At 39.7% G+C, this 23,026-nt stretch overlaps 1 protein-coding gene across 1 annotated transcript in view; it reads left to right on the forward strand.

The window, feature by feature from the left end:
- COL25A1 (collagen type XXV alpha 1 chain) overlaps nucleotides 1–23,026 on the forward strand; it is a 320,962-nt gene that overhangs the window by 225,367 nt on the left and 72,569 nt on the right. The window contains exons 10-17 of the mRNA XM_081208237.1: nucleotides 617–652; nucleotides 4,626–4,652; nucleotides 7,573–7,617; nucleotides 16,452–16,496; nucleotides 19,567–19,593; nucleotides 20,129–20,173; nucleotides 21,798–21,830; nucleotides 22,208–22,243. Coding sequence (XP_081064363.1) covers nucleotides 617–652; nucleotides 4,626–4,652; nucleotides 7,573–7,617; nucleotides 16,452–16,496; nucleotides 19,567–19,593; nucleotides 20,129–20,173; nucleotides 21,798–21,830; nucleotides 22,208–22,243 — 294 coding nt within the window. The remainder of the gene's footprint in view (nucleotides 1–616; nucleotides 653–4,625; nucleotides 4,653–7,572; nucleotides 7,618–16,451; nucleotides 16,497–19,566; nucleotides 19,594–20,128; nucleotides 20,174–21,797; nucleotides 21,831–22,207; nucleotides 22,244–23,026) is intronic.

Consider the following 23,026-nt stretch of genomic DNA (forward strand, 5'->3'; position numbering starts at 1 on the left):
AAATCCTGTTAAAAAAGAAGAAAAGAACACGCCCTGTTGTTGGTCCGCAGCATCTGATGCTCAGTGGCCTCTGAACGTGGAGGGTGGAAATTAGTGTTGTGGTTGTCAAGTTGTTTCATCAGGCCAAGCATTACAGTCCCGTCCCCCCCCCATGCACCATTCTGGAGGTTCTCCCAACCCAGTTTTGGGGGGCATGTGGCAGGAGAAGAAAGCCCAGGTGCACAGGAAGAAGTTCTTGTGCAGGGCTTCCACTGAGAGGACTGATTTGATGAATCCCATCCAGAATCTCCATATAGCTTTCATCACTAATGGCCATTGATAGACATATCCTCCATAACTTTATCTATTCCAATCCCCTTTTAAAAGCCATCTAGACTTTTCAGATGCAGGATGCACTTTTAACCCAAGCATGTACTTGAGGACACATTCCTTAGTCTTTTACTGTTGTAGTGCTCCTGTTATGGCCCACCTTGGATCAAGCTGTGTTCCTGACCCACCAGTTTAAGACCAGTGATTTAGACTACTTGCCATCTCATAGCAGTTAACTCTATGATTTATTAATGCACAAACTGAATGTAAACAATGGCATTGATGTTGATAACATTTTGTATTTAAGGGAGAGCCAGGAAAGCCAGGTGAACAAGGCTTGTTGGTAAGTCCTCATTTCTTTAACCTGCAAGAAGTCTTATAGTTTCCTTTCTCTAATCATTTCCTTTTGCTGCAAGATATATGGCATGCCACTAGTGAGGCCAATGGGAGTTGCAAAGTAAATCATCTGGCAAAGTCACGAAAGAACTGGCAGAGATCTCTATGCACTTGAGTTTCCACAAACATAAGAAAAAGTTGGAATTTGTAGATTTTTCGTTTTCTTTTGGAAAGGGTATATCTTATAGCATTAACACTCATTGTTAGAAAAACTAATCCCAAATTATATTCTCTTCAAAATCTTAATGCTATTCACAAGGCCCTAATCATTAAATAGTTCTCTCTTGTCCTGCCATTTAGATAGGCCTGGAAGAAAACATAGCAGTTGATGAATATCAATTCTGAATATCAATGGAGATCTTCAAATTGTCACATATCAGATATTTCACTGTATTATTACAAAGAGACACCTGATATTTAAGAAGATGAGAAGAACCCTTCTGGGTGTGACTATCTACCTAGAAGAACCATCCTGCTTCTTACTATGGCCAACTTGGGCTTGAAATAGTGACCAAGCAATAGCTGGGTTTTAATTATGACTATCATTCCTTATAGACATTTCAGGTTGGGAAAACCATGGTAAAGTACTGCATCAAAACCAACCCAAAGCTACAGTGAAATACTAGCTCTGCTTTCTGCCTAACCAGGGACCCATGTGCTTTGCTTAAGAGGCTTTATGTTTTCAGAAATGAGGAGCAGCTATTGGTTCTTTATCTCAGAATTTTAGATGCGCAACATGATACCTGGAATATGTAGCAGAGACTTTATTCAGCCTGCAATATCCATACTGGGCCTAGGTCTACCTTATGGCTCCAATATAGTTTTTGTACTTCCACCCCAACACCCTGCTTTTTGCATAATTTTGCCTGATGAAGAGTTCTGCAGAACTCAAAAGCTTGCCAGTGTTAATTTTTGTGATATTTTGATGGAGTCTAATGAAGTGGATTTTGGAGGGTTTTTTCCTTATTGACCAACACAGCTGCTTTTAAAATCTGTCTATCTGTCTATCTATCTATCTATCTATCTATCTATCTATCTATCTATCTACAACAACATATCCTGACAGACCTCCCTGTCTTGTCTTTACTTAAATGTTCATTGTTCAAAACTGCAGGTTATTCATATTCACTCTGCTATTTAACTATCCATTTATCTCCTTTGGTATATAAATAGCTATAATTCCATTGTTCTCTCTGGGAGCTTATTGAAAGGTGGGGCAGGGGAGAGAGAGAGAAAGAGAGAGTCATAAATAGATCATGAACAGGTCATCTGCAAAGGCTTTATAGCTTGGAGGGCCAAGCCTCCCTTACTCCCAATGGCATGGGAGAAATCCCTCCAAGGTACAAGGCTGCTGTTTGGCTCAACTCAATGAGCTGAAAGTTCACAGGGTAAGGAGCACTTGTCAGTATGAATAAATTCTGAAGTGTATTTTTGTGGGAGGTTTTAATTACAATTGGCATATCCATGCACAAATGCTGGAGGCGGACACTTTGCTGGAAAAAAGTGATATAATGCATGATTCATATAATACAAGAACTCAGCAATATTTGGAAGTACATGAGCATACGTACACAAGACCCGAGAGAGATCTTTAAATTCCAGTGTAAAACTACTATCACTTATTAAAAGCCTTAACTTTAAAGGGCATATTTCGTTCCAGGCACAAACATTATAATTATAATACATTACAATGATTGCTATTTATTTATATCCAACCTTTTTCTCCAGAGAGCTCAAAGTTGTGTACATAGTTCTCCCCTTCCTTATTTAATCCCCAGAACAACTGCAAAGAGGCAGTAACTGGTTCACAGTCACCCAGTAAGCTTCATGGGTTAGTGGGGATTTGAGCCCTGGTCTCCCAGGTCCTAGTCCGACACTCTAATCACTGTGACAATCTGTACTTGTACATGATGCTTGCATATCATGTATAATACTGGAAAATTATGCCTAGTTTGGTAGAGCAGTGGAAAGTGCATGAGAAATCAGCAAGGTGTATGCTATTCTGTGGTAGGAGAGGAGGGAGAGACAGCAGAGTGGTTGCCTTTAACAAGCGTCTGGCCTTTTGCAGCTAGCTTGTAACTAGAGTGACAAGGCTTAATGAAAGATGAAGGCCTAGTCATGCTAACCCCCTCCCTGCTTCAGATTAGTTCTTGTAGAGGTATGGCCTAAAACAAAGATAGCGGCAGAATGTGACAAACAACCTCTGCTCTGCCATGAGAGTGGAGTTTGGTCCAGGTTGTGCTAGAGCGGCGTGGCCTTGGCCAGGAATGGGAAACTTGCAGTCCACTAGATGTTGTTGGACTACAGTTCCCATCAACCATGACCATTGGCCATGGTGACTGTAACTAATGGGAGTTGAAATCCAACAACATCTGGAGATCCACAGGCTTAGTGGGTGATTTGCTTTGAGGGAGTTGGTGAGGAGTGAAGGAAGACAGAAGTCTGCTAGTAGAACTTCCCTAATCCTTTTGTCAGGGTTTCAAAATATGGAACAAATTGTAGAAGTCAGTTAGGTTTTCTTGAAACTTGGATTTAAATCCCCAGCAAGCCAATTTATAGAAGTTGTTGTTGTTAACTACCACAACCCCCAAGTTCCTTACACAATGATGATTGTGGATGGAGAGTAAACATGTCTTCCAAAATCATTCATTACATGGGTAAATCATGCACTGAATGCATTTTTTCCACGCCTAATGTTATCATGCTAGTAAAATGTCTACTTTTCCCTCAGGTTTTAGTTCCTCTTGACAAGCTATTTTGTACTAGGGAAATATGTCCTTGACAAAATGTTGTCATGTTATCATCTGTCAAATACATAATATGAGACTGAGCTATACAGCTGCAAATAAAACGTTTCAAGTGTGTTTTAAGTGCAATATACAATGTGACACTGGATGGCAATGGTGAGCCTTATGGAAAATTCAATGTATTTTTTAAAACGCTTTTTTTAAAAAAAGCATTTTGAGAATGGTTTTTATATGTATGTAGATTCCAACATGGAAAGTTGAAACTAGCTTTTACCAGGTATTAGGAATAGAAAATGCTGTCCAACAGTGGCAGATTTATTGGTATCAGAAGAGCCAGGTTGGGGTGGAATGTAGAAAGTTAACATGGATATAAGCAGGAGTTGGAATTTTTGCAGAACTTCTAGGTTGGCAGGAGCTGGGACCGAGCAACGGGAGCTCACCCCATTGCGGGAATTCGAACCACCGATCTTCTGATTGGCAAGTCCTAGGCTCTGTGGTTTAGACCAGTGTTTCCCAACCTTTTTTGGGCAAAGGCACACTTGTTTCATGAAAAAAATCTCGAGGCAAGCCACGCCCCCTCCAGCCAGCCGATTGGCTGGCCAGGAGGCGTGGCCGGATGGGATTCCCCTGCTCTCGCGGGGGCTGAGATGGGATTCCCCGCTCACGTGGGGGCGGATGGGATTCCCCGCTCACGTGGGGAAGGGCGTGATGCCCGCAACCCCACCTCCTGGGGCAGGCCCAGTAGCGAGCGGATGCGCAGGCCAAGTAGCGAGCGGCGATGGGATGTGGGAGCTCGCTCGCTCGTCGCCCCGCGTGTGCTCGCCGCCGCCGCCCCGCCTCTCACCGCCCGCCTCGCCCGCCTCCACGGAACACAAGGCAAAGTTCCACGGCACACTACTGTGCCGCGGAACACCGGTTGGGAAACACTGGTTTAGACCACAGTGCCACCCGCGTCCCTTTGCAGCTTGTAGTTAATGCTAAACAGAGGAGAAAAAACATCCATTATACATTTCTAGTACAGAGTTTTGCATTTCCTTGATGTGAAAAACATTGGCTGATTTTGACCCAGCATAGGAACATTTACACAATGGGGCATTTTAATTGGCCATTTAAAGCTAAATTGGCTGCATTATTATGCTAATTGAATTACTGTTGTTGTTTTTTGCTTTTCAGGGGCCTCAGGGGCCTCCAGGACAAAAGGTATAGTATAAACGATGCTGTGAAAGTGATTATACTTCCTACTGCCAAATTTCATGCTGTCAGAATGAAGGGCATTAGCTACTGTATCCCACACTGAAGCAGTTAGTTTAGTCTGTGTCAAGCTCTGTTTTCCCAAAATACATAGCATGAGATTCCCAATCCTCCGCCCCTCTGTATGGGAAAGGAGCTTGAGCAATGCCAAGCAAGACTTGTTTTTGATCCATCTGTTGAACTTCCATGTTACAAAAGTTACTACAGTTTTCTTCTTCAACGCTGGGAAACTGATGAAACCAAACTTAAAACATTGTGGGATATACAGCTAGAGTTTCAAATGAGAGGCATGGTGTTATTCAAATAGATCACTGCCATATGACACACACACCCCAAAAAAATTCCAAACGAAACAAAGGATTCTAGGTGTTGCTGATAAATGGTGCTTGGTGGCTGGCCAGTGTCTTCCTATTTCTATAGTAACCTGAGAGCTCACTTCCTGTGAATGCTTCCAATATTACTTACACTCATCGGGGCTTACGACTAAAGTTTGATAGAGTGAACCTGCAATTTATGGACTGCAGCATTAAATCCATACTAAATATATCAAAACTAAAAACAGTTTAAATGGGTTTTTGCATTTAACCCAGCCCCCCCCCCCAAATCAGCTCACGGCAAATTGTTTTAAAAGCTATCTTTAAAAGTTAATCTATTATAGTAGGTGTTTCATAAAACTAAAATGTTTAGGAAGAAGCTGAAGAAAGCTGAAAAGAAAAATTAGTAGCATTGCACGTGGGGAAAAGCATGAATCTTCTGTTTCAAAGTCGCAGACATAATTTCCTTTTCTAACATCACCATCCTTACAAAATCAAGTAACACGTTGCTAGTATGATACTAGTAAGTAGGGTTGCAATGAACATGGAGTGGTTAGCAGTAACGGCAGACATTAAAGCTGCTCTAATCTGCTTATCACCACTTTAGAGTTACGGCAAGAGATGCGGGAGATCTATAGCTACAGATCCCATTTTGAAAACATCCCCCCACATTCTATATTCCTGGAAAGAAACTAGAAGACAAACAAATACTATATGAGTATCCAGTACTTTGGCATTTACCCCCTCACTATAGTATGTCTTCTATTGTTAAATTTCAGTAATGCTCTGTAATGGCCATTACATTCATTGTTGACATTCCCAGCCTTTTTTCATGTGACAGTAGTCCTAAGGATATGCTGCCAAATCTGTTAGAATATCTTCAAGGCTAGGGGCAACTTCATTCCAACACGGACAGGTTGAAATCCAACCTAGTGCTTCTGATTCACATCTGCTGGAAGCCTATGATCACTGGCAATTCTGTTGCCTCTCCCTTTTGTTATGTTGTTACATGGACAATATTGGAAAGTATTGTTTATTTTTAGAACCTTCTTCACAAATAAGGCTTAGGCATAGGGTACAGAAAGATTTTATCCTGCATTGGACCAGCTACAACAGTTGTTCCAATAACTAAGTTGGATCTTTAAGGAAGTAAAGTACCCAAATGAGCTTAAGAAGTTAGTAGCCAATAAATGTACCTTAATTTTATTATATCCCCATTGGATAATCCTAGCAGCAGCACCTTTGTCCTATGGGCTTGCTTCTTATCATTGTAGTACCTCACAAATACCTTCCGCTAGAGGTAAGTCTTCTAATTTAGAACTGAACCAGAAAGAAAAGGGGAATCTAATTGCCAGGGGTTCCTAAAATGTTTGCAACAAGTCCTGGCTAATGATATTTGTTGTCATGGGCAACTTTTCCATCTGTTCCTCTTTCCTTTGCTACAAGCAGGCCTTTGGAACAGATGTTTAATCACATATGGCACGATCTGAAGAATTGTTCAGAAATGAAAGATAAATTGGTGGTTTTGATTTATTTATTTCTCTAAAACTTACTGATGTGCTGGTGTACACTGCACGGCTGTTTCGTTCAAATTTCAAGCTGTCATTGAAAATGCATGAAGGCCAACATACAAATTATTCCAGAAAGGCAGAAATTCCGATTTAATTTACCCACTGATTGAGGGTAATAAAACTGATGCCATTATGAAGGATCAGGATATTTTGACAATTTTATGTTTAATTATTTCCAATTATATCTTTAAGGCATTGATGATATACCAGGTGGATCATAGTAACATTGTTCCTATAATTGCACGTGCTAGATGTTAGGGGTTACTCTTCAAAATAGCTACTACTGAAGGATAAGTGTTTAATTTTTAGTGTTCTGTACAAGTGTCAAAGGATGTACAAATATCATTCAGTTAATTGAAAACTATGTTTAAGAAAAGTTAGGAAGTTCTTGACTAATAAAATTCTGAATTCATTATATAACTAGAAGAGCTTTATTGAATATATAAATAGAGGTGCTATCCTCCACAAAAATCCATGAGCTTATGTGGGATGACATATTTAGAAAACATTGACTGATGAATATTTATCCATCTTCTATTTTGTTTTTGGTGTGGGCCTCAAGAAAGCTGTGTGTGTATTCAGAGATATTTTGTGTGTTCTAAATATGAGTTGATCATCTTTTTTCGGTTGTTTACACTTTTACTGGTTATACTTTTTCTGCTACTGCTCCATAATAATAATAATAATAATTTGTAATTTTTTGTAATTTTGTAATTTTTTAAAAAAGATTCTCACGCACACAAGCTTGAAAATGTGACAGTTAACCAAGTGTAATTCTGAATCAAAATAACAATTATATAAAAATAAGTCATATTTCAGAAGAGTAGTGTCCAAGTTTACAGAACAAGGCCACTGAAATTTCAGTGGGTTAATTAAACTCCTCAGTTATAATAACATATGGAACGAAAGCACTGCATTTACACTGAGGTATCTCACGAGGAGTGTGATATATTTTCCTGAATCCATATATGTGCTTCTCTTCAGGGTTCCTTTGGTGCACCTGGTATCCCAGGGATGGATGGACAACAGGTGAGTCCCACACAGTTTTATACCCTTGGGTTTTTTTTGTAGTAGCAAAAATATTATTTTTGCAAACCCAGTTAATCAGGGCATGCATTTTTCTAATTAAAAAAAGAAAAAAGCAAGTGATCAATAAAGTAAATAATAAATTAAGTCATGGGCCCAGTGAATTTATTGGATAGGAAATACAGATTGTAAACATTGTGGCAAATCACCCCTACACAATCAACAACGCGTAACAAAAATGGCTGCAATCCAACACATTGTTTCCATGCATACGAATCTAAGAAGTGAATTGGCACTGTGGGATTTTTGCCTTTTCTGATGACAGAGAGATTACAGAGGAATCTATCGAGATAAGAAACATATGAAGAAAATAAAAATTCATCCTGGAAAGAAGGGGAAAACGCAAATGAATGCATTTGGCAATACGTAAGCTAGAGGTGATTTAAATAAAGCTAAATGGGAAAAGAAGTAGTCGTGGCTTAGATTGCCCATAAATGTGTACAGTAGTTCAAATTTTTCAGTTCCGTCACCAAATTGGGTCACAGTTCACCGTGACTGGCAGCCTGCATTCAGTCTCTTACTAAAACAGCAGGGTTTTTTCACATCAGCACTATAGACTGTTGGCAAAGCTGGTTATACATAATGTCTGGCCTGACACTTGAAAAGTACTGTGCATCTATTGTTCTCATAAACATTAACTTTTATATCAAACTCGTTTTAAAAATTATGTGACAGCCACAATGGAATGGAATTACTGCATTTATACAAGAGCAAGTCATTGCACACAACAGTACGAGTACATAAAATTTCGTGCCCAAACTGTAACAGTAACCACATTGTTTGTATGTGATTTGTAGTGTTAGAATTTACAACTAACGGTGTGTGGCTCTTGGCTAATAAGGAGTAAATATTTTAATGACTTGTAATTTAGGTATAAACAAATAATAAGCCACTTACTGCTACTCTATTGGAGACAGTAGGGCTTTTAGAAAGCATTGTGCTTATCAAATTAGAGGGAGAAACTTTCCTATAGCTTATGAACAAATGTCTGTTTCTATCTACATTTTCAGCCATGGGTGCTGATGAAAATTGCCTTCCTTTCCAGCATGCAATGGCTAAAACAGCATGTCTTATGGATTTCAACTTATACCTGCAATTGCTAGAAACTTGACACTCAGTCATGGAAACTCATACATATCATGGTGGCAGAGGTCCACCCAGTGCATGGGTCCAGAAATTGCAGAGAGGGTGGGAATGGGATGGCACATTTTCTGTGATATTCCTGTGTTGAATGCCTCAGTGCTGAGTTTGAAGCTGCTACAGGATAACAAACTACATTTTGCAAAGTCTGTCAGCCTGATCTGAAAACTCACATAGTATTTCCATCAAGGCCTAGGTGACCCATCTGAACTGCAGTCCAAGTGGTTTATCACTTGGATAGCAACAAGGGATGGAGGAATTGGTCAATTTATTTGTGTCTCAGTTTCTCATTTTTCCAATCTTAAGTTCTGCTCTCAACATTTCCACATCATTTTGCATTTTTTTTTTAAAAAAAAACACAGTTCTCATAAAAATTCACCAGCATTTTAGTGTGGTTTTCACAAATATACACATTTTGTATGCAGTTTTGCCTAAAGTACAGTATGTTATTTTCCCTAAATATATGCATATGTACACAATTTACCCTAGTTTATGTATTTTTTTTTTACATATTTGCTTGGCTGGAGAACTTCATTGCAAATTCGGAAAACTGCAAATTTCAAAGGATGGCTTTGTTTCAGTTTGTGGATTGTTTTGAGAAGTGCAAACTTAGTATGTTTGCGTTTAAATGTGAACTGAATCAAATTTCTTTCCTATCCATCCTTAGCAGTGACAGAGTCATAATAATTTTGGGATTTTTTTACAGGCTTGACAGCTCCTAATAGAATGTGTGCTCCTTCCTTTAGCAGCATTTTTTTCTAAAGCCAGCTTCCTCCTTAAAAAAAAAATCTGGCTAGTCTCAAAGTGCTGAACATAGTATTCCATATGCTTATATACATTTTTACAGTACTATTTTTCACCATGAACACCTCCCTCATTCTCTTAGAATGGCAATGGCGCCCACCTGAGAGGTGCCAGAACTGAGTACCGGCAAGTTCTAGCTGAAGACTGCATTTTTCATCTTCCCTTTTCAGTGGCTGAAAAAAAACTTTGACTTTATCCTCTTTGACTATATATATGTTACAATTTAAATCAACTAAGTCACAAACCATCTATATGTTTTGTGGTAATGAATTCCATAAGTTAACTTTGGTCATCATTATAGCAATTAAAGGGAGCAGGGATGTTTAACAGTCCAGTTCCATAAACTAATCTTCATTATACGCATCATATGAATCCAGATTTGCTTCACAGTCATCTTTAAATATAATCTTATTTGAGAAGCAGGAAGATCCTTTAACTGGGGAAATATACAGTGGTACCTCTGGTTAGAGACACTTCAGGTTCTAGACGCTTCAGGTTACAGACTCTGCTAACCCAGAAATAGTACCTCAGGTTAAGAACTTTGCTTCAGGATGAGAACACAAATCGTGCGACGGCGGCGCAGCAGCAACAGGAGGCCCCATTAGCTAAAGTGGTACCTCAGGTTAAGAACAGTTTCAGGTCAAGAATGGACCTCTGGAATGACTTAAGTTCTTAACCCGAGGTACCACTGTATATGATTTCACAACTGTTAGAGTTGCTTCCGCAGGGCATGTTTAAATGTTGTGTAGCTCAGAAAAAAATAAGATAATATTAAGAGCATAAAAACAGCTTTTAAGAGTGGGAGGAGATTAGCATTACATCATTTTATGAAAGGAGATCCTAGGATTCCTAAGGAGCTAAGAACCCACTAGACCAGTTCTCAAGAACATGTTTCTCCTGGAGTTTGAAGACTCTGGTCACAAGGGGGACAGGCAAATCCCTGACACTGCAATGGAAGGTTATATTCCAGTTTTAATTACTATGTGCACAAAGGCATAGACCCAGGTCTGTCTTGGAACTGGAAATCAGAAAGCTTCTCATGCATTATAAGCAACCACCAGTGATCTCTTCAAACGCTGCATAGATTAAAAACAAAGGATCGGGGCCATAACATATACTAACAGAGAAAAGTTAATAATGTGTTCACACAGGTGTTCTTTTTAAACATTAGCCTTCTGTATTTGGCAGCAGCCCAGCAGTTTTGCTGCCAGAAGGTTAATCCTTCAAATAGGATACAAAGCCAAGGTTCTGCCAGTTTTGTGAGATGCAGGGTATTGTTATGCAAGATGTGATGTCAAATGGAGCTGAGACAACTTTAGTGCCTGGTGTAATTCTCCCATTGTCCATTATAGACCTCGGCTGCTCTGCAGTCTCAGACTAGCCTTTTGAGGAATCAGTGTTTCCGCTTTCAAAACCAGACTGAACTGAATTGAAGCTGGCTGTGGGTTGCTTGCTAAAGTCTTTGGCTTCATCCTTACACGTTTGTGGCTTTTTACTAAAGGCCTATGATGCAAACAGAAGGCCTTAAAAACTGTATTCCTTAAAGCTGTATTCCTCTAAAATTCTTATTCTGGAATAGTTCCATAGACTTCAGCAAGGAGATCTACTTTCAGTGATCTGAGGACTATGGACGTAATACTTTTTTCTCAACCAATACGTAGTCAATAGCAAAAATAAACAGACTGCTACTGCTGTTCCTTCTGCTTAAGCAACATTCTCTGTGCAGTGGTTTGGCTTCTGACATAGCATCACTATCACAGTATCACTATGATTGGAGCATCACTAATTGTCACCTGAGTTGATGAAGCTCATTTGACATGGACATGAAACTGAGCCTTTAGTCTTATTTGCCCAGCCTTGTGGAATGCTCTTCCAGTAGAGATTCAACAGCTGCCCTCTCTATTGACCATTAAGGTTTCCTGAAAACTTTACTTTGTAACAGGTTTATGTAAGAAGAGGGCCCAAACACATTACTTCATCTAATTTTATTTTCTTTATATGCTGAGAACAATGTGTGTGCCCATGCAGTGTGACTAAAGCCTTACTCACACAACAGTTCCACATTCAGTGAAAACATAGAGGGGATTTTGCCCATTGGTCCAGTTCCAAGTATTGCATATTTAGCTATTCTCTGGACACAGAACCTATACCATGTTGCTCTTCAGATGTGTTGGACTACAGTACCCTTCAGACCCAGCCAGCAACACAGTGGCCAAGGATGATGGGAGTTGTAGTCCAACATCTGGAGGCCACCAGGTTGACTATATACCTCCCCACATATACAGCTAGTACTCTTTTAAGTTTCTTTCTGTGCTGTCAGTGATCTTGCAGGTTTCTAGACTGTACACAGTCAATGTTTACAGGTTTGGTTGAATGCACAGAGTCTTGGAGCATAGTCAGCAGCCACAATCCTGCTCCCCACTCCTCCCCTCCATGCAGTCACTGGGCTGGATCCACACCATTGCACTTAGGTCTCATTGAAACCAATGTGAAAGGTTCCATTGGTTTCAATGGGAACTGAACGGCAACTTATTAACTTCATCTGGATCCAACCCACTGAATGCAGAATTGTTATGCGAACAGGATTTGAGCTTCCCTTGCCACAAACTGATAAGCCACTTAAGTATTTCCATTCTTTTTTTAAAGTGCCAGTAGATTTATATAGTGGCTCAGACATACCATTGCCCTTTTTGATGCTTATTTCTTAGCGTTAGTACAGCAAAGAATAATTCTTCTTTACTATTATTACATTGGACACACTATTTCCTCTCCCCCTCCCTTTTCAAGAAGGCTTACCCCTCCCCCTTTCCCCCCCTTTTCCTTTCAAGAAGCTGGATTTACGTGTGTATAAATCAAGTTGCTTATACTGCAGTTTATTAAAAGGAGAAATGAAAGGGAAAGAAACATCACTGCATATAGTTCACAAATTCTCAGACAGGTTTTGTGGGCCATCTGAGTATTGTTGAAAAGACTTCTCACTTACTTTCACTTGGTGAGTGGGCCAGGAGAGGTTTCTAACCTTAAGAGAAATAATTTAAAAGTTTCAGGCAGGTGGAAAGGAGAGATGAAAAGCAAGATGAAGAGGTAATTCAACACTGCTCAGAAATGAAGTCCAGGATGGAGCTAGCAGAGAACACGGCTAATGAACCACTTGCTTTGCTTATACAGAGAATGGTAAAACCAAGTTTGATTAGGTTGGGGTGATGTGGGGTGGCTTTTCTGTTTCCTCAGTCTTAAAATGAATTGCATTCCAGTGACTGGGGAAAAAATTGACAGAAAGATATAATCTATTGCTGCGGGGGAAAGGTTGTGTTTTTCATAGCAACTATGTAGAAGCTGCTTTTGGCAGTAGTTTGACCTCAAAATATATATATTTTTAACTTTCCTAGATGGTGAATTGTATATGGAGGGGAAATAGCCTGAATCATATTAATATTTAAAGACTAGAAAAGGGCTATATTTGTTTGTAGCCTGCAACTCCCTTGAATTTAGAGATTCTCTACTCTCATTTTTTGAAGCAAGGTTTTCAGTCTTAAAGAATCTAAACATGTTAGAAGCATGTGCCGTAAGGCAAAGGGAATCAGAAAACTAGCAAATGAAAGAAGCCTAACTACAGTTTATTAAAACTTAGCTACTGCCATGTTTATTTCACTTTGGCTGAATGGCTATTTCAAGATTTCCCACACTGGTTTTGCTGCTTAAGATTTAATAATTTAATAATAATTTTAATATGCGTACATAACTGACAGTTTTGTAACTTACATAGTATTAAAAATGTTGCTAATAACTAACAATCAACAAAGGAAAATGGAAACACTTGTTGTAAGTTAAAAGAGCAGAGGTTTGTCTTGTTCCTGTACAAGGTAAACAGTGAAGTCTCTGGTGCTTTGCAATAGAGTATGAAATAATAATTTTGCAGTGGACCTTCCCTTGCAGTTTCTTTGTTTAGATATGTTGTGGTTTTTATTGGCACACGTCTCACACATCCCAAATACTAAAGCAGCCTTCCCCAACCTGCAGCTCTCCAGACGCTGTAGAATAAAACTCCTACCATCCCTGAACATTGGCCATTCTGGCTAGGGCTGATGGGAGTGGTAGCCTAAAACCAGGCAGTAGCCTAGAACCAGGCAGAGGGCCCCTCCCACCAGATGTCAAAGAGAACAACAACTACCAGGCTTTTAGAAGACATCTGAAGGCAGCCCTGTTTCGGGAAGCTTTTAATGTTTGATGTATTATAGTATTTTAATATTCTTTTGGAAGCCGCCCAGAGTGGCTGGGGAAGCCCAGCCAGATGGGCGGGGTATAAATAATAAATTATTATTATTATTATTATTATTATTATTATTATTATTATTATTATTATTATTATTATTATTGAGAGGGTATTGGGTTGGGGAAGACTGTATTAAAATCTCTTGATGTCATCCTTGTGGCAAACAAATCTTATTTATTTAATAAAATTATTAGACGCTTGTCACCCAGAGGGTCCTCAAGCAATCTACATTGAAAAATATATACATAAATTCATTGTACTGTAAAAAGGCCAGAGGACCGTATAGCACATTAGTTTTCCATACAGCATATAAAAAGGTAAAGGACCCCTGACAGTTAAGTCCAGTCGATAACAACTCTGGGGTTGTGGCGCTCATCTCACTTTACTGGCCGAGGGAGCCAGCGTTTGTCCACAGACAATTTTTCTGGGTCATCTGGCCAGCAGGACTAAGCCACTTCTGGCGAAACCAGAGCAGCACATGGAAACACCGTTTACCTTCCTGCTAGAGTGGTACCTATTTATCCACTTGCACTTTGATGTGCTTTCGAACTGCTAGGTTGGCAGGAGCAGGGACCGAGCAACGGGAGCTCACCCCATCGTGGGAATTCGAACCACCGACCTTCCGATCAGCAAGCCCAAGTAGAGGGGGTTAAAAAAATGAATTCAATGTAGCCTCATGCTTCCTATGTTAATTTGGTTAACTTTATGGAAGGCCAGGCCAGTGGGGAAAGACTTGCTACATCAGTTTGTTGGAGCTTTCATTTTACTTTATTAATAAAAACCCTGCCATTTTACTCTGTACTATGTGAGCAAAAGAAAAGAAATGTCATGTGTCAGCAGCATTTGCATTCTTGCTAAATGGTCAGTTAACACTAAAGGAGCACATGCTCCTACCAAGTGCTCATTTGTATGTTTTAAGAGTTCTGTGGGTCTGACCAAATATGCTCTTGATCTGTATATATTTTTTGTGCCACAGAAGATGAATGTGTTGTCCATTCAGTTCTCCTTGAAAAGGTGATCTAAGGCTGCTGTTTTATTCCTTCCTCAAGTTATAGCACATAAATTCTTGGAATTTAAAAGTATTAAACAACCACATAAGAAAAAATGTGCCAGGGGTTTTTGTGTATTTTTGGAGGGGTAGTCTCAGTATTAAGTGGAAATCACTTTATCTGTAACATTAATATTGCCATTATCCATAGTGGTTGGGTATTCAAAGAATATAAATATAAAGTATCAGATTCAAAATCAAAATTATAAGCATCTTGCATTTTAAAAAAAGTATATATTAAAAAAATGGTGTTACATAATTACATCTGGAATAGTTCTTTAATTACTTTATCTTCCTGTCATATTTTATTTCAAAATTTTATATACCCCATTCCTTACATTTATGTGTCTCTTGGGGTACTCCCAAAACATTGTTTCAGATAATTACAAAAAACCTCCACAGGGTTTTGTACTAGAAACATATTTTCAAGAAAATGAAGCTTTTAGCCAGCTAATTTGCCTATACTTTCTAAGCTAGTAATTTACTCTTTTCCTTTTCTTTGTTAGTCTTAATGCTAAAACAGTCCATTGGGACTCATGTACTTGCAATAATACAGTGTTTGTAATATGCAGTAAAGAAGTTTCATCAATTTCTATAAAACTTTTAATGTTCCTCCTAGTTATTTCATGCTGTAAAAATATGTTGCTGTAAAAAATAACCTATAAATGTGGTCAAACCTTTGCCTTCTGTTCTAGTCACCCTCCTCTCCTATTTAATCTGCATATACATTTCAACCATAGCTGTGCTGCTAATATTTAATAATGATGTTTCTCCCTAAAAAGTTTAGGGACTTTTACAAAAGTCTGTATGTGAAAGTCTACTGGCATACACTTAGACTCCTCAAGATCTTCTTGTATAAATTCTGTGCAACTGTGAACTATTTGTTGCTTTAGATCTATTCTGTATCAAAAGTTACATACTGAAAGGATTCAGATGCATTCGTGCATGCTTCTTGCATTCCTGCTGAATCAGTGCATTAGCAACCTGAAAAATTCATTTTGTGAACATGCTTTTGTAATTAATATATACACCAGGGATGGAGATCCTGTGGCCCTCCAGATGTTGCTTGACTACAGCTCCCATCATCCCTGTCCATTGGCTGTTCCACCTGGGACTGATTCAGCCACATCTGGAAGACCACTCCTGAAATACACAAACTGATTCAAGTTACCTTCACATCCATCATTTAAGCTTGGGCCCTTGATACTGCAATGTTCCATTGTGGTTTGCTTGATCCATTGCTGTTGCTAACTTCACATTGATAGTATAAGATCTGTTGGCTACAATACTGCCAATTTTGTTATAAACTATCCTACAAATCAGTTTAATAATTTCTACTTGTATTAGCCGCACTTCCACCAAGTGTTGGTGGTGATAAAATAATTGTTTTAAAATAATATAAAAATAATTATATTATAACTTCAGCACCTAGAATCTTTTTGAGAAGTATCTTTCACTGATCCAGGGATTCTGCCAATAGTTCAGTAACATTTATCCTTCATGTCGTTTTAGGGTGCACCTGGTATAATGGGAGAAAGAGGAGTTCCTGGGCTTAAGGTTAGTAGAGAAAACTCGTTGTTATTCTTTCTCATTTGTGTGTATACTTCATTGTTCTTATTTCATTTATAATTGTGAACAATGTGGTGAATAGGTTGGGACTTAACAACTTACAAAGTTTTACCCACTGAACTTCATGATGTAGCAGGAATCTGAATCATAACCTCCAACACCCATACTTAGCACTTTCTTTGCCATACAACTCCATCAAGTACCGTACATTGGCTTGGATAACTGACTTTGATCCTATCTGAGGGAGCATATCTTTAGTCAAAATGGCTGGCAGAAAGGAGGGAGGTGACTTTTTCTAATTCTCCCTCTTTTAGCTCACATGTACGGAGAGTTGGGAGACCCTCTGGTAAAGTGTAGGATCCTATCTTCCACAAGGAAGGGCGAATTAGCAAAAGTCTTCAAAAGTCTTCCATGGACAGAAGGAGGCCTTCCATTTATGGAGGGTGAAATCTGTATCTAGGCCATTGTATGTATATAGTTGGAATTACTGTTTTGCTTCCAAGCTTTGTTACTGGAAAGGCCATAATTACGTCTAATTACGTCAGCTGTGCCAGTGTTTGTCAGGAAGCACATAGGCCTCTCTGCAGAATTTGCACATTATATTGCTATTGACAGCTAACTAGGTGGAGGGAGGGGGCGTAAAAATCATGGACTTGCTCTTTGTCCATCAGGAAAGAACATAGGCCTTTCGGGAACAGCCATTTCTCACTTCAGAATCCCAGCGATGACGCTTAATGCTTAATTAGTTTCCACGGCAGTATCTTTTAGAATTGCAGAGGAATCAATAGCCCTCAAATGGGATTTGAATGAGCTACAGTGGTTAAGCTCTGACAAGATGAGCTGTCTAGGTCAGGTTCAGAGAATTGAAAAGTGGCTTGCCAATGTGCTGGTTTGTCAAGCAGTCAGTAATTTAAAGAGCAACAGGTTTAAGCTTTCTTACACTGGAATCTATGCCTGATTATGGAGCTGTCTGAAAATGTAAAAGGAAGCTATAATCTGTAGGCCACAACTCACTGAAGTTGATGGATTCTTGCCCATATGCCAATTTGTCCTCATCCATGTCCATAATATTCTCTATCATTCAACCATATGCAAAGCCATCACAAGATGGAGCAACTTTTATTTTTGTGTTACCCCAGAGGGGACAACTAGAACCAATGGAAATTGCAAGCAAACAAATTTTTGGTTAAACATTTGACTATGACAGTGGAAGAAGAGTTTGGACTTGAAATCCCGCCTTTCACTCCCCTTAAGGAGTCTCAAAGCAGCTAACAATCTCCTTTCCCTTCCTGCCCCACAACAAACACTCTGTGAGGTGAGTGAGACTGAGAGACTTCAGAGAAGTGTGACTAGCTCAAGGTCACCCAGCAGCTGCATGTGGAGAAGCAGGGACGCGAACCTGGTTAACCAGATTACGAGTCCACCGCTCTTAACCTCTACACCATGCTGGCTCAACTATCTCAGGATGCGGTGGGCTCTCTTTCTCCTGAAAGAAGCAAACTCACAGCAGTACAAATCTGATATGTACAAACAAGCCGCTTATTGGTCTTCTGAAATGTATTTGCTATTGACGCAGGACAGGTGCTCAGCACTTAGCACTCAGCACTCAGCACCCAACCTATGTTTCTGCTGCCACATCCCAGTGTATCTTGCCAGGCAAAGAGTCACTCCATTATTATTATTATTTAGAATATTTCTTACTTGCTTTCCCCCATAAGGTCCCAATTGTGAGGTAGTGTGGGAGTTAAGGCTGTGTTAGTTGTTACCCAACAAATAGCCAGTAGCCGGGGTAGGGAGCCTCCAGCCCATGAGCAAATCTTGGCCTACCAGTAGGTCCAACTTGCCTCCTCACAAGGCCATTTCCCCCAAACTACACACTTGTCCTTCAACTGATGTCATAGGGTGATATCAGCTGATGAGCAGTGGGTGGGGTTCCCTGTAGAGAATACACTGGTGAAGCAGACCTCTTCAGGGAGCAGGACTAAACCCTCCCCCACCCCACCCCGCTCATCAGTTGATGGACAGAGAGTGCAGTGCTACTTGGTGCTGCTTTGCTTGAAGGGAAACATGCTAGGTAAGCATAATTCTCCCCCTACCCCATGGGTCAACTTTGACAGACAGGTGGGTGGGATCGCCCACTTATCAGTCACCAGCCGTCATCATGATGTCAGATGACGGACACTAACTGGTCAAAGTTAGACCATAGGCTATGGGAAGATAAAGGTTTTGGCCCACCTGATCAAAAAGGTTCTCTATTCCAGTCTATAGTGAATTCTAGTAAAGAAAGGAGGCATAAGTCCACCAACAGCATACAAATACAAATCAATATGGCTAACCTGATCCAAAACACCCACCCTCCTCACTCACACACAAAAGCAAAGATCACCACAGCCAATCACAAATAAACAATCACACCCTAGGCCAACCCCAACCTCTCTCACCACCAAAGGAACACAAGTGAACAACACAAGCAACGCTGACACCAAACTCTACATACATTAAACATAATAGAAACACCGCCACCCGACCCCACCCCTATCCATCTTCCCTCCCTCCACCCCCTTTTTTTTTTTCTTTCTTTTTTTTTTTCTTCTCCCCCTAATGCCTCAACAAATGAAACGGATTTGTAAAAATGTTACATGGGGAAAAAAATATGAGGCATTACACCTACTTCTGTAAAACAAGAAAATCCTTAATAAAATATTTAAAAAATAAAAATAAATAAATAAATAAGAAAGGAGGCATAAGAAGTATTTGGGGTGTTTCTGCCACATGGCATCATAAACAGCTGATACTGGACAAACAAAAAACTAGGTGGAAGCAAGTCAGCTTTGTATAAAAAGAGGCTTTCTCTCATTGATTTAATACATTTAAAAGTTGGGTAAGATATAAAATTATTACTACCGGTACTTATCATCACATCCTTTACAAATTGCACAAGTTAAATTAAATATTTTATTACAGATTAATTTTAAGGAGGATCTTACAACTCTGTACTACCTGTACTTTGGAGCCATTACTGATCTGAACTTTTGCTTCTGTCTTCTGTTTAAATTAGGGTGACCCTGGCCAACGAGGAGAAAGGGTGAGCTGTACGCTTTCTTAAAAAGCATATACAAATAAATCTAAAATCATTCTCAGAGCTTTCTTGACATCTGATGGGAGGGCATTCCACAGGGAGGGTGCCACCGCTGAGAAGGCCCTCTGCCTGGTCCCCTGTATCTTCATTTCTCACAGTGAAGGAACTGCCAGAAGGCTTCTCAGAGCTGGACCTCAGTGTCTGGGCTGAATGATGGGGTGGAGATGCTCCTTCAGGTATACAGTCCTGTGTTATAACCACTGCTATTTTTCTAGAAATAGAGGTGCCATAACTCTCCATAAAAGCCTCCCTTGCTCTCTTGGAATGGCAATGGTGCCCGCTGAGATGTGCTGGAACTAAGTTCTAGAGAGTTCTGGCTGAAAAAAACAAACCCTGGTTTTAACTGATTTTGTGGGGGGGGGGGAAATGTCAATAACAATATAATTGGGAGGAAATATTGATAGCGTTACAAATTTTTAGTGGGACGCAGATGTTGAATTAAACACAGTGCACATATTTTATTGATTGTTTTAATTTTTAGGGTGATTCTGGAGAACCTGGGCCCAAAGGTGACTCAGGAGAAAAGGTACAGTTCTTAGTGAATATTGTGGGGGAAAGTTACGTTCACAGTAATTTAATGTTTAAAAAATGTTTTGAAAAATATCGAAAACAAACTGCATATAGAATATTTTTTAAAAAAATGTTTTTCTCTGATAAGAGACAATCATAATAGCAATAAGCAAGAGTACAATAGCTATTGTTACAGAATGCATGGTGCTTTACACATTTTGGGGGACCGTGACTGGTTCTTGACCCACATACCTCCCAGGGTGGTTTGAGATTATTAAAATGCTTATCCATTATATCTCTCTATTTCAACAACATAGTCTACATTTACTCAGCTAGCATAAAATGAGATAATGGCACACATCCCCCCCCAGTATTATGAATAAATTATAAACAAATCAAATACAACTGGATTTCACAGCTGCATCTCTCCACACAACTATTTCTTTGTTTCTGAATACAACAGGGCAAATCTATTTTCAAATATTATTTCTCAAAGCATGTTATTTACAGTCAAGTGGATATTGCAGATACTTCAGTCTTTTTTGATCTCCCCATCTCAAAAATTCTTTTTGAAAATAGTTCCTTTCATTAATTTGAGAGTGTTTATATCTGTGGGGTTTACAGAACAAATTCAAGGACAGCCAATTTGAAAGGCATGTGCTCCATCAGAGTGAAGCTTTCCCCCTCTTTTTTCTTCAGTAAATATAATATTAACATAGTATTATCCTGTCATTTGTGATACCTAGTTAGATTTCAGTTCTCAAGATAAACTTTGTGATGAGTTGGAGAAAAGGGATGATAGCTCTGACAGATCTTGACTGAGAATAAATAGATGACTACAGGGCTCTTTCAGTCTGACTTTATTAATTTAGAGATTTCAACACATCTTGCCATGATAAGTAATTTTTTGGGAGAGAAAGATAGTCTCTTTTTCTAAATAACGGCAATTATCTTGTGATATATTTTTTTAAAAAAACATGAAGAGTCTACCTTCACATGCTATTCCTTTTTTCCAGACCTGTTTAAATTGGCTGTGAAACATGAAAACGAATCTGTAATAATGTCATATAAAACAGGAAAGACGAAGAAGCATTTTTTCTTACACATGAAATGTTCATTTCAATTACCTGTTCATCTTTGGTCCTACAATGGTCTATATATGCATGCCTTACCTTTCAAGGTGGCAAACATGGTCCCCCCCTCCACCCAATTTTTTTCTTCACAACAACCCTGTAAGGTAGGTGAGACTGAGAGATAGTGGCTGCCCAAAGGGTCACCCAATGAGCTATTTGGCTGGTTGGCTGGGGATTTGTCCACCAACAGACCTAGTCTGACATTCTAACAGCTCGGGTGAGCTCCAATTGTAAGTGATTTATGTCTTTGCTGAGATTTGCTTCTTGAACTTTTTCCCTAAAGAAGGATTAATCTGAAAAATACTAAGCACCTGTGGTTTCCTCCTCTTATTTCCTGCTCATGGGGCCTTCCTGGTTTTATTCTCACAACCACATTACACTCACTCTCAACTATAGTTTATGAGTGAACATGACCCATAAAATATGTTTATATTGGTTTGCTACAACTGTTAAATCTCCACTTAAATTTCCACATTTGATCATTATTTCTGATTTTTTTTTATTCAGGGTGATCCTGGATCTTCTGCTGCAGGAATTAAGGTACAGTAATACCTCCGCAAATGTCCACCTTGTCTAGCGTCCGCTTCAGTGAATGTCCACAGCAAACCTGGAAGTACCGGAATGGGTTACTTCCGGGTTTGTCACTTGTGAATGCGCAGAATCACTAAATCATGCTTCGCGCATGCACAGACAAGGCGCTTTGCCCTGCGTCCTTTTTGGCTTGCGGCCGGGGCTCCGGAATGGATCCCGGTCACAAAACAAGGTACGACTGTAATGTATAAATCACAGCCTTTCTCCGATAGCTTTGCTGCTCAATGCCCAAATGAATTTTGCTGCATTTTCCTTCCTTCTTTCCAGCTTGGAGGTACTCCTACACCCATTTTATGATCTTGCATTCTATCATGTGTTTGTTTTAGGGAGAACCCGGAGAATCAGGTCGACCAGGGCAAAAGGTAATGTTTCAAAGTTATTCACTTATATACTTGCAACTGATAATAATGCTCCATGCATCTGATTAAGTGATATGGTCCACAAAAGCTCATGCCGTTAAAAAAAAAAAAATCTTCAAGTTGCCACAAAACTGTTTGTTGCTTTTGCTGCAAAAGACTTAACACAGCCACCATTCTGGAAACTTAAATGATGCTTTCCCTCAGTATTAAATCTGTGAGGTGAATTAATGTTCATTTATTAAGCTCCCTGCCACACCATTATTATTATAATTTCATAAATTTCTATACCATCCTTCACTCTTTACAATATAAAAACACAAAAACACATACCATAATAGCAACGAAAACAAAAACAATAGCCAGCACTCCACACATAAAATGCCATGGAAAGTCTGAGGAGAATTAACAAGGACATATTTCCCCATCTTTCTCCTCACAGAAGTCATCAAATAGGGTGACCAAAGCAGTTTCTGTGCCAAAACCAAGCCTAAGCCCAAGTTGACATGAATCTAGAAAATCAGGTTCCTCCAAGCAGTAGCGGAGCAAGCCGATCAGGCACCTAAGGTAGCACATGTGCCCTGTGCCCAGGGGCAGGGCAAGCCGGGACAGGACTCTTCCAGGGGCCTCCGAGGAGTCTGCCTGCCTCCTCCCACTCAGCTGCCCCACAGCTGGGGGGGAGGCAGCGGGCGGACCGTTTGGGGCAGTGCGGAGCCTGTGGGCACCCAAGCCACCACATCACTCCCAGGAGAGACACATGGCTCGGGTATGCTGCAGGCCCCGTGGTGA

The sequence above is a fragment of the Podarcis bocagei genome, assembly GCF_964188305.1.
Source record: "Podarcis bocagei genome assembly, chromosome: 9".
Lineage (NCBI taxonomy): Eukaryota > Metazoa > Chordata > Lepidosauria > Squamata > Lacertidae > Podarcis > Podarcis bocagei.